Raw genomic sequence first — 12,422 nt, 5'->3', positions numbered from 1 at the left:
AAATTTGAACTGGGTAGCCGTGAACCAGTAGCAGTGATAGACTTAAGATCGCTCTTGAATGAGGAACTAAACACGTAAAAGTCCCCCGATTCCAAAGAACCAGTTCTACGCCTTGATTTTCTAATGTTCGTCACATGAGTAATACATTGTTGCGCACCAAGCAGGCAGCATATTTTCAGATTATTTAAGATTATGGAAATGTTTGTACCCTTAGGAAATGGAAATACTCCATTAATGGAATTAATTATTAATGAAATTAATAATTCCATTAATGGAAATCTTCACTAATACAGGTTTCAGATAGTCCTGGACTAAACAATTAACAGAATAAATTTAAGTTTTAGTCAAATACTAGGTTATCCTGTACATGAACACGTAAAAAGAATCAATTCACTCATAAATACTTTGAGAATTATATTTATTTTAAAAAGGCAAAAGGGAAAAAAAAACATACCAAAATTCATATTAGAAAATTCACATAGAAAAAAGTCCAAACTGCAAATGTACAAGGTTTGAAAGTGAGGATGACTTGATCTTGAGAGTAGTGTGATGTTCACAGTACACATAAGGCCTTTTCCCCTCAAGCAGGGAGTGTATCAGGGAACACACCTATGCATGAGACATCAGAGTGGCCACGCCCCTTGTGGTCTACACCATAGAGTGGCCACGCCCCCTGTGATCTTCACCACAGAGTGGCCCTGGCCCCTGTGATCTACACCACAGCATTGGTGACACAGGAAGTCATGAGACAGGCAGTCATGAGAAGACCTCATACTCCATATGCTTGGAGATACAGTACCCACATAAAAAAACAACTTTTTAATCTTTTTTTTTTTTTTTTTCATAATTTACCCAGAGATTGTAAAAGTGGTTTGTGAGGGGAAGCTCTTTGAACAAAACCTTTGTCAGATGCACCGTTGACGTCCATGAAGGACTTATGGCAACACACCGGCAGCTCCATAAAAGCCCCCAAAGAGACCACCATCTGAAGGCAGCGGTGAGCCCTTCATATGCAAACCGGAAATACCGTTCTTCAAGTATAGAAGATCAGGCTCAGTTTCTGCAATTGGTACCCTGACTGCACCAAAGTCATGACCATTAATTACATTACAGCAGAACAATTTGGTGTGTTTTGCTCATTCTTTGAGTTTTGCTTAGGGTAGTGGTTACAGATTATATTGTGAAACTGATCATCCAAAAAAATACAGTGTGGTTCCTCAACCAAACAAAACCAAAACCATATCTCCATTCTCACTCTGCCTGATCAGATCTGGGGGAGAGGGACACTTGCTAACAACTCATAAAAAATAACTTCAAACGTTTATTAACATTAAACCAAATATTTCATTTTACCTTCTATTCATTTTCTAAGGACCAAGTGTAGAAATGGACATACAAAATAAATAACTTAACCCATGCTCTCTCAGGCAATGATATATCACATATTTGCTCACTGTCTAAACTTGTTTGTAAATTCGTTTAAAAAAAAAAAAACAAGGTCCAAATTAGATTTCTGTGAACAGTCAATTATCAAATGAATTCGCATACATGTTTATTACCTTTCAGCATTGGTCCAAAAGGTTCCTGAAAACAAACCCGCACTGCTTTTGATCAAGAACAAAAAAACAAAGAACTGTTAAGTACTTAAAGGTTTCGTCAAAATATACACAATACATGAGAATGAGAACGGCCATCTCCTTCCACCTCTCACCAGTCGCCATTTTCTCCCCAAAATATTTACATCCATTTATTACAAATATTAACACTGCTACCCAGCCATGTGGAAAACCCATGGTCTGCCCCACAAAGGCTTCCGGCCCCAGTCCGTGTTCCTCCATTGGAGGTGACCGATCGATCTTTGAAATGAGTGGTAAATTTCATGTTCCAAAGTTTAGATGCACGAGGGAGCTCGCAGGCACTGACCTTTGACCCCACCCCCCCACCCTCACCCTCCCCTGCACACTTTCCAGTGATTGCCCCCGGTGTATGGAGCATGTGCGGGTCTTTTAAAGGGTGGCGTAAGGCACATTCGCTGTAGTTGGGTTCACAACTTGAAATGTCTGCCCTTTTACGCCCAACGGCCTCCTCCGTCATATTACGTGACCCTCTTTCCTCAAGTGGTGTGTGGGGACATGTGTCCTGCGCCCCCCCCGCCCCTTGACCCCTGACCCCCTGCGCAGCAGTATTGCTCTGTAAAGCAGCTAAGAGCATCTCCCATATCACATACAGCATTTCAGTGCCTGAGGAGTTACAACACAACCCGACCTTCTAGTGCTGCCTAACGGCTCGGAGACTCAGAAGTTTGGCGTTGGATGGGAGGCACGTCGGTGCCTCGGCCCTGAAAAGACACGTGGGTACGAATGAGCGCTGGTGAAGTTGCACGGGGTCCGTCGGACGTGTCCTGGGATGTGCCGTGACAGCAGAGCAACGGATGGGAACCACGCGGCCTGCATGGCTGACCCTAGTGAACGGCTGCTGTCCTCCGAGCATCCAGGCAGTTAGGCTCATCTCAGCAGTTCTGCGGACGCAGACCGATTGTGCTTCACAGTTTAAAGATCCAACGAGGCACACGTACGTCGCCCAACACACCCCCCTCCCACCGGGACACACGCTTCAGTCTCATGCTACATGAAAAATCCCAAGAGAGACAGAAAGGAAAAAAAACTCCGTGTACACATGCACAGTGCGAGAAACTACACGGACAAAGAAAAGTCGGGGACCCAGTGCATTCTGGTCCAGCAGAGAGGATCCTGAGCCCAGTGCAGTTCGCTTGGTGGTTGTGCTGGGGAGCGCCAGCGCCCCCCTGTGGTGGTCTCCGGCGACCCTCCCGTTCATCTGAGGCCGTGCTGGTAGAGGGTGCTAATGGTGTCGGCGAGGAAGGCCACCAGGCCGCGGTACACGCCTCTCCAGTTCTGCCACTGTGCCACATCGTTCTGAAACACAGGCAGAGAGAAGGCGGGTGTGAGCGATTGGACGGCTAGTGGTGGTATTGGGCCGAAGCCAGGTGAGACCAGTGCGAGGTGAGACTGGTGAGACCAGCGCCAGGTGAGACCAGCGCCACGTGAGACCAGCACCATGTGAGACCAGTGCCAGGTGAGACCAGCACTAGGTGAGACCAGAGCCACGTGAGACCAGTGCCACGTGAGACCAGTGCCAGGTGAGACCAGTGCCAGGTGAGACCAGTGCCACGTGAGACCAGTGCCAGGTGAGACCAGTGCCACGTGAGACCAGCGCCAGGTGAGACCAGAGCCACGTGAGACCAGTGCGAAGTGAGACCAGTGCCATGTGAGACCAGTGCCAGGTGAGACCAGCACTAGGTGAGACCAGTGCCACGTGAGACCAGTGCCAGGTGAGACCAGCACTAGGTGAGACCAGTGCTATGTGAGACCAGTGCGATGTGAGACCAGTGCCATGTGAGACCAGTGCCATGTGAGACCAGTGCCATGTGAGACCAGCACCAGGTGAGACCAGCACCAGGTGAGACCAGAGCCTGGTAAGACCAGCGCCAGGCGAGACCAGAGCCAGGTAATACCAGCGCCAGGCGAGACCAGAGCCAGGTAAGACCAGCGTCAGGCGAGACCAGAGCATGCGACCGTGTGCTTAACCGCGGCATGAGGAGCTAGCTGTAAAGCCAGCAGCATGTCTGCGTGTGTCCGCCCGCGCTCAAAGCTCTCTTCTCTGCGTCTTCGAGGAACAAACATCTCATCACAAATGGAATGTGCCTAGTGTCATTCACACAGCAGCAGACACATTCTCCACTTCTTAACAACATCACAAGCAACGGCGTTGAGAATGTGCGCACGTTTGTGAGGCTGTCCCGGACAGTCAGTGTCTACCCAACAGTCGGGAGAGCGTTCAACAGCTGCTCTGAGTCATTATCTAAAAATAACTACACTCTACAGCCAGGGAGGGTGGGGGTGAGGGTGGAGGGGGGGTGGGGGAGACAGAACAAGAGGACAGACAGACCAACTGCCACAGAGCGGGTCCCGACACACCTACAACACCACCAAGTATCTAGGGCAGGTAGGGATATCAGGGCGTAGTCAGGAAAACGCACCCGCCCGCACAAGTGTCACATGACCGCCCCCCAAGGCTCACCGTCGCCGCTCGCCAACCATCACCTCCAGCCGAGCTGTCGCACGTCTCCACCCTGAGGCCACCCCACCCCCACTGGCTGGAGATCGCTCTCATCTCAACCAGACGCAGGCACCGAACCGCCTCGACGTGGATGAACTCCGTCTTCTCGACCATTACAGGAAACTGCTGTCACCGGCCGTTAGTGCCCTCACGTCTACGTGCCCTCACGTCTACGTGCCCTCACGTCTACGCCGCCGTTAGTGCCCTCACGTCTACGTGCCCTCACGTCTACGCCGCCGTTAGTGCCCTCACGTTTACGTGCCCTCACGTCTACGCCGCCGTTAGTGCCCTCACGTTTACGTGCCCTCACGTCTACGCCGCCGTTAGTGCCCTCACGTCTACGTGCCCTCACGTCTACGCCGCCGTTAGTGCCCTCACGTTTACGTGCCCTCACGTCTACGCCGCCGTTAGTGCCCTCACGTTTACGTGCCCTCACGTCTACGCCGCTTCCCTCTTCGTATACTGTCTTAAAAAAATACGCTGATCAACAAAATCTCGTGTCGCTTCTGTGTGCTGCCTGTCAAACAATATAACAAAACGTGACTGGTCATACATTGTCTATAAATAACGTTAGACAATGGCTACAGTGACCCACTCGTGACACAGGCCCCGTGCATAAGCTCACTACTGATAGTGGGAAAAGGGGAACCGGTCACAAGGACTTGTTGAACTCTTGACTCCGGATGGTGTCAGAGAGCATGAGACAGTGAGGGCGTTGAGCGAGGGAGAAGGAACTGAACAGTGGTGAAGTGGACAGAACAAACGGAGGAGGTTCTGCTCTGCCGGGCTCACGTGGCTGTAGTGGAAGGGTACTCGCCTACACACACACACACACACACGTGTTACACACCACACACACACACTCGGCTTGAGGAAGTCCCTGCGATTCCTGTGCTGGTTCCAGAGTAAACAACACCCGTGCGCGGTTAGAAACACACGCTATACTTTCCGAGTGCAGCAAGGGGCTACGGATGGCGGTACCAGACACGCTACGCCCACGCTACGCCCAGCTCTGCAAACAGCTGCGGCAGTACGACCCGTCCGACCGCCTCACACACGCCTCGCTGGGGCACCGTCCGGGGGGGGTAGGGGGGGGGGGGGTGTGGGCGTGCGCACGTGCGTGTGCGAGACAGGGGGAAGCAGGTGGGAGACGGGCCGGTCCACCGGGACATGTCCGCGCGCGTGTGCCTGCCGGGGCGCGCTCCGTGCTGCTATGTGTGCGAGGGAGTGTTTGTGAATATCTGAGGCTGTGTGTGTGTGTGTGTGTGTGTGTGTGTGTGTGTGTGTGTTGCTTGTGTGGGCAGGGGCGGGAGCAGTGTGGTGACATCATACGTGTTTGTCTGAGGCGAGGAGGGGGGGGGGGGGGCTGTGGGTTTGCGTGGGGGAGGGAGAGATTAGCCTCTGTTTACTCCCTGCTCTCTCCACAGACTTGAGTCCTCACGCGATACGGCAGGGAGTGCAACAGAGAGAGAGAGAGAGAGAGAGAGAGAGAGAGAGAGAGAGAGGAAGGAAGGGAGGGGGGACAAAGAGAGAGAGATAGAACAAGAGTGCGAGCATGAGAGAAAATGGGAGCGAAAGAGGGAGGAAAACAAGAAAAGGCAGAGAGAGAGACAGAGACAGGGTCAGACAGAGAGAGAGACAGAAAGAGAGGAAGAGAGAGAGAGACAGAGAGAGAGAGACAGAAAGAGAGAGAGAGAGAGAGGTGGGCATCGGGTTCAACCACAATTGGAAACTTGACTCCAGTCACAACACTAGCCATGGTGAATATTGCATTGATCCATTTTCCAGAAAAGTCACTGGAGGGTATAGACTCTCTCTCACACTCTCTCTCACACACATACACACACACACTCTCTCACACTCTCTCTCTCACACACACACACACACACACACACACACACTCTCTCACACACACATTTCCAAAAACACGTGCCTGGTCACACCCATTCCGCCCAGTCACACACATCCCAGGCCCGAGCGCACGGCGTAGCGTGACTACGGTTCGCCCCACACACACAGGCCCTCACCCTTCTCTGTAGGTAAACTGCGTTCATCTCATCTCCTATGGTCCTCAGCTGGATGGCCACGCGGGCCACCGCGCGCTCCTCTGGTGTGGGCTGTTCCTCGGCCGGCAAGACGTCCTGCAGGAGCTGGAGCATCCCGCCCACACAGGACCGCTCCTCCTCGGGACCTGGAGCGGAGGCAGGGGAGATGACATCACCATCCGAAGGTCATAGTTCAAAAAGGCGAAGAGGTTATGATTTCCAGACCGAATCTGGCCAGACGCTGCGGGTCGTTAAGGATGCCGGTGCGTCGAGCCGCCCCCACGGTTACGGGACAGGTGCGGGAATACAGCCAGGACGCTGTTTGTGGGTCGTGCCGCTTCGCGACCCCTGCACGGCCACCACACACACCCGGCTGCACCTCCACCGTCATCTAAACCTCCGAACACCCGCGGGACCGGACACTCGGCTCGCTGACCTGACCGAACGCCCGAATCACAGGGATGGAGCAGACCGACCGTCTAGCGGGGGCCGTTACCATGGCAGCTGCCTGCCAGCTCGGGCGGCCACCCATCCCCCACCCGCAAAAAGTCACATGCTCCCGCTCGAAAGCAAACCCTCAAACGTCCGCCAAGTAACCCCCCCCCCCCCCCCCACCCCCACCCCGGGGTAAAACACACGGGGCACTTCCCCACTACAGCCCTGCCAACACGCTTCTAGATTCTCCTTCGAAGTTTGCGTGTAATCTCTTAATCTGCTTAGCGGGGCCAGAGTGCGTGCGTTTGCGGTTTGTGTTGCACTCTGTGTGGACTCTCTGCCGGTTCTGCTGTCAATAACACTCGGGTCGTTGGGTTTGCCTCTCAGACACTGATCTAATGGTGCTGAATTCTCTTCAGTGGCCCTGGTACTGTAGGACTGCTGGAAGGATACCAGTAAAATATGCTTACGTAATGTCGTGCAATTTCGCGCGTGCAGTAAAGTTTGCGGTTGAACAAGTGCACAGAACACAGTACACAAAATGGACCCCGGTGCGACCTGTGCCACTGATAATACATAGATTAGAAATGCCAAAACAGAGACTATGACTCAGGTGTTTCAGAAATCCTTGCTTGACTTGATCGGGCTGCACAAATAGCTCCACGAGCTCAGGAAGCGCACGGGTGCGGGTCGGGTCTGATCCGTAGGAGGAGGTGACTTAACAGGGCCGGGGAGAGCGGGGCTGCTCTGGCTTGTTGCCAGGGTAACTGTAAGCCGGCGCAGCCCGAGATGGAATTCAGCCATTGGTGGACAGGAACGAAGGGCAGGCAGCGATAGGGTGGACAGCGCGGAGATGGGCGGGACCGGGAGGAGGCAAGCAGCCAAGAGCTTTTAAAAACGGGGGGCGTGGACAGAGAAATACTAGGAGGGTTCAACCGAGGCTACGGAGGAGGAGGTGATGGAGTGATGAAAAGAGATGAGATACAGTGAAAAACAAAATCACTGCTGATACTGAGACACAGAGGGGACTGTGTTGAGTGTGGTGGTACAGGGTGACTGTGGTGAGAAGGTGGCGTTCAGCATGAAGTCGCCTGCACCAGACATGTCTCAACATGCCTCTTTTGGCCAGAGAGCAAGGGGGGGGGGGGGCAGAATCTGGAGAGCAGGCCAAGCTCGCCAAACGCGCTAGCAGCCAACACTGTCCCTGCTAAATAAAACGTGTTCTGTTTTTAAAGCACGCTGAATGAAAGCACGCCATTGTCACCAGCAGTGGGCGACGGTCTGCGTACCTGCGCGGTGTCCGACTGAGTCTTCCTGCCGGGGGGCCGCGGACGGCGCGTCTGGTGGTGGGACGAGCGGTACCGGCGCGGTGCTCTGGGTGCTCTGAGCGGTACGGCGCGGTCTCGACCGGGCCGGGGCCACCTGCGGGACAGGCTGCGTGTTGGGCCGGGCATCCCGACGCAGAACCTCCATCCTGCAGCTCTGGGGACTCTGTCCGTCCACCCTGCTGTCCGTCTGCGGTCTGGCCATAACAGACGCTGCCTAATACGAGGGAAACAGCGATGCTTAGATGCGAAGATCAGTGTGTAGCTCGCTATAATGGAACCAGAGCTTTGCAGCTTCTATCACAAAAACCATCCTGGCTCCGACAAATCAAACACCCGTCTTATATCTCATCAAATCTAAGATGCGGGGAAATATGTGACGGAGGTTGCAACTAAAATAATCACAAACAAACAATCGCAGACTTCCGTCAGGGTTAAGAGCAAAATCTGAAAAAAATGTAATCTAGTATTTGCCCTAAGTACTAATAAATAAAACACACAAGTGGTACATTCCATTGCCTTAAATATAAGAGATGCAATAAATAGAAAAGCAAATACATTGAGACCCACTCGAATTTATCTTCTTTTTCTCGTTTGGCCCAGCGAGCTGCGGGACTAAGCCTCCCCGCGAGGTGGCGCGCGACCGTCGCGTGCGCGGAGTGTTTGTAAACAAATCCGTGCAAGTATGGACAGACCGCCGCGCGCGCTCTTGGAACCCACGGCACGAGTTTAAATCAGTACAGTGCGTGCAGAAAAAAAACGACGAATATGATCACGTTCCTAATGTTCACAAATATTAGTCATTCTGTTCAACGCCTATAATAAGTAAATATGACATTTCCACATTGCAACATTGCTTAAGATTTTATCACAGTTTCATTTGGCTACATCGCGTCGCTTAAAACGGAAATTATGAAGCACTGGAAAAGTAGCACATGCAAATGGTTAGGCGAAACAACCGTACCGCGAAGTACAGAGTTTAGAAAGGAAAGAGTGGGGGAGAACACGCTGGAAAAGTGACAGTTAGTCTAACTTACACTGTGAAATACAGCAAATTGGTAATTCTGATGGTCTTCGGGGCTGTTGAACAGTGAAATGCTTGTCGAGCGCATAGTATCCACAATAGTACTGATCCAGCCTATTTAATATCGTACATTTATACAGCTGTGACCAAGTGTATGTGCTACACAAACGCGCCGTGTCGACACCGGTTTGTAATCTAAAATCATGCAGGATTGTAGTGGTAGCCCTAACACACCAAGCTAACAGATACAGATTTCAGATTTAACACAGTGGACACTCATGCTTAGACAACATTGATCCATATGAAGTGCTACACACTGAACCGATGTGATCATCAATACAACGAGCAAGCTTTCATTTATCGACCCAACACAATCACGGTCCGTGGTTTACAGACAGGCAAAACATTAATTGTAATGCTGGTAAAATACTACCGCTCTCACCTGTAAAACAGTTGCTTAGAATCAGTAGATATTACTCCAGTGTTGAGTTTGACTGTGGTCGATGCTGGCAGGACACTTGTCTTGGAAGTCGAGCTCATATGCTGCTCAGTAAGTGTTGCTTTCATGCATTGGTCCACATAAGCGCTACTCCACTTATTTCGTACGATTTGCTCGATTTACCAAGTTAGTCCGTTCATGGCACGCGATTGTCAGTGTCGTCAATATCCGCGGTTTGTCAAAACATCGACGCGCAGGGATGATGAAACTCTATTATTGATTGTGCCGCCTCAGAAATGACAGCAACTTGCGCTCTCTCCCGCGAAGTGCTCGCTCTGGCCACGCCCTCCGCGACGACTCTCCACAACAAGTCCCGACATGCTCGTCACAGCGGGCCACGCGCTGCAGCGCGCGCCTCCCGCGGTCAAGGCTGTGTGCAGGAATCGACGCGGCGCTGCTCCGCGCGCGCCCCTCCCGCCCGTTTTGCCCGTCTGTTTGCGCGCTTCTGAAAGGTTGCAACATTGACTCGACACCTACGGCGTGTGTGGCTCATAAACTAAAACTCGCGTCTTTTTACACGTTGGTGTGTTTTCTGAGGTTGAAAAATGTAGTTCACAAATTGTTAGGGGTACATCTTGGTAATTTGATCAAATTAGCTATGCAAAGTTTACATTTTTACTACTTTTCTGAACTATGAAAAGTATGCTATGGGTTAAAATAATCTCTATAATAATGGCAACAGGTCGAATCCACTAAAACCTAATGCTTTTTCTACATCAGTGAGTTCATCACAAGGCCTGCTGTGGAATCATAACAAATACATGGCAAATTATTATTGATTCCTTTGTATATTGGCGTAATAGCCAGCTTATTAAGACAGGCTTACATATGTAATATGTTATTTTGAAATGGTTTGTACTAGATTCTTGCAAACCGATGTGTTTTGCATGAATGTCAAGCAGACCTAATTTTGTATTTTATTGTTCTGTGTTAATTACGCTTTCATGTTGTGCATGCAAAGTTAACAAATTTTAAATTTTGTAAACTATAATATAGGCTATGATACGTAGGCTATCCAAAAAGTAACATATGTAGGCTATATACACACTCTAATAACACCACTTCTATTAATTAAATATGCTAATTGTCAGAGGGCGGTGGAAATTCCCCGTTACGACTCTTTTGACCTTCGGAGTGTGTCCTGCATAACTGTGGCTATTGTGCCTGTATGCAGATACGTCGCGCATGGTCGGACTTGGGTTGCGTATAGAGCTAATCGCCTGGAAATAGCAGCTGGTCATTAGAGGAGCTCGAGACACAGTGTCAGATTAGGGATGTCCTATTTTACATAAGGGGAATCCCCGTGCAGGTACATGTCTGGGCAAACAACTGGGATCGGGCAAAGTTGCATGGGCTCTATCACAGTGGCAGGACCTGTAGTATGTTTCCTATGCCATTAATTATCTCAGTACTACATAAAATTACAAGAATATGTTACACAGGATTGTTTTACGTAATTAATAATTAGTGCATGTAAAGTGCCTGGTAGCACCTTAATATTCATCTGCAATCTTCTAATTCCCTGATATTCTGCTTCTGTAAACCACACATACAAAAGCTCTGAGCAACATAAAAATTTTACTGCATATTTTTTACTGACATCCTTCCATCAGTACATACCACACAACAAACACATTTACAGGCCCATAAAGATCTGAATCGGCAGAATGCAGCGGTGTAGGAGACCAACTGGGTTGTACTGAAATGCATGGTGTGAAATCAAAGCTGCCACTGTAGACTAGAAAATCACGATGGAATTCAGTCACAAAAGTGCACTGAAATAACGATGCTGTAAAGCTTATATACCACTGCATGGACAGGACAGTGTTTTACGACGGAAGGCTCATAAGAGTGAAACACAGACATGTGCACACAGGCAGTGATCTAAACATCACGCCTGTGATGTTCTGTGGAGCTTCGCCGTGACTCAGACTGAGAAAGTTGATTATGTCTAACTGTGCACTTGCACAACAACACCTCGCACCAATATCCATATCAAATATCCAAACCAGACGGACCACTACGCAAATTTACTTTCACTAATTAATTTAACTAAAAGGTTTTTTAAGAGAAGAGAGTATGGGTACACTCCTGCACGTTGGGACATTTGAGGACTTGTGTGTGTGTGTGTGTGTGTGTGTGTGTTAGCTAGACTTGTAACCAAAACAGCATTTCACATAGTTCTGTATACAACAAGAGCCAGGCTCATGTTTAGTTTATCGCAATGACATCATCCATTACCTGCCCCCCCCCACTGGATATCTGCTAAAGTCAAACTCCATCTCCAGCACAACAGCCAGACTTCCCTCCACTTTCACAAATTAGTTTTCATAGCCGCCATCATAATTGCCTGCTGAGCAGCGGCTGTCAAAGGTGAGTGAGTGAGGTGCAGGCTGCAGCTGCCTCTTTTCATCATGTAATGGGACGGTGTTGAGAGACAGACCAGAGGAGACGACACGCGGGTGGAGGCCCCCCCGACTCCACCGCACACGGGCGGAGGCCCCCGACTCCACCACACAGCCGCAGACGGCACTTTGCGGGTCAGTCGGCGGGATGGCGAGCACTAAAAGTGGAGACTTTGCTGTATCTGCTGCTGACAGACTGTGCAGCGTCAAACACTCATGATGCTGTCAAAGGGGTAGAGCTGTATTAGACTAACAGTGGGAGCCATTTTGGACAGGCGGATGTCATTCTTGTCTACTTACGTACTTGTTAAATAATGTACACTTTTTAGAAATATGCTATAAATTGTTTTTGTTTCACTTTACCGGTTTCTTAGAAAACTTTCCACAAACAACACTGAGAAAGGTGACAAGCAGGTTTCGGTCATGTCTGGTGTCGATCACAGTTTCATTATGTTTGTGGTTAAGTAGTGGTTTACATTAACTACAAGTGCAACACATCAGACATGACATCATGGTAGAAAGTATGGGTTTTTATGTGGAAAAAAAAACACT

At 50.0% G+C, this 12,422-nt stretch overlaps 1 protein-coding gene across 1 annotated transcript; it reads right to left on the bottom strand.

Annotated features, from left to right (window-relative positions):
• Positions 1–784: 784 nt before the first annotated feature.
• bbc3 (BCL2 binding component 3) lies at positions 785–9,753 on the bottom strand. Its single transcript, XM_076976413.1, has 4 exons — positions 9,409–9,753; positions 7,907–8,159; positions 6,165–6,328; positions 785–2,933 (listed from the first exon to the last, which is right to left on the bottom strand). The coding sequence occupies exons 2-4, from the start codon at positions 8,145–8,147 to the stop codon at positions 2,832–2,834; spliced, it is 507 nt and encodes a 168-aa protein (XP_076832528.1). The 5' UTR covers positions 8,148–8,159; positions 9,409–9,753; the 3' UTR covers positions 785–2,831.
• Positions 9,754–12,422: the final 2,669 nt, after the last annotated feature.

The sequence above is a fragment of the Brachyhypopomus gauderio genome, chromosome 16 (assembly GCF_052324685.1).
Source record: "Brachyhypopomus gauderio isolate BG-103 chromosome 16, BGAUD_0.2, whole genome shotgun sequence".
Lineage (NCBI taxonomy): Eukaryota > Metazoa > Chordata > Actinopteri > Gymnotiformes > Hypopomidae > Brachyhypopomus > Brachyhypopomus gauderio.
Note: the sequence above shows the minus strand (reverse complement) of the source record. Positions and strands in the feature narration are given on the sequence as shown.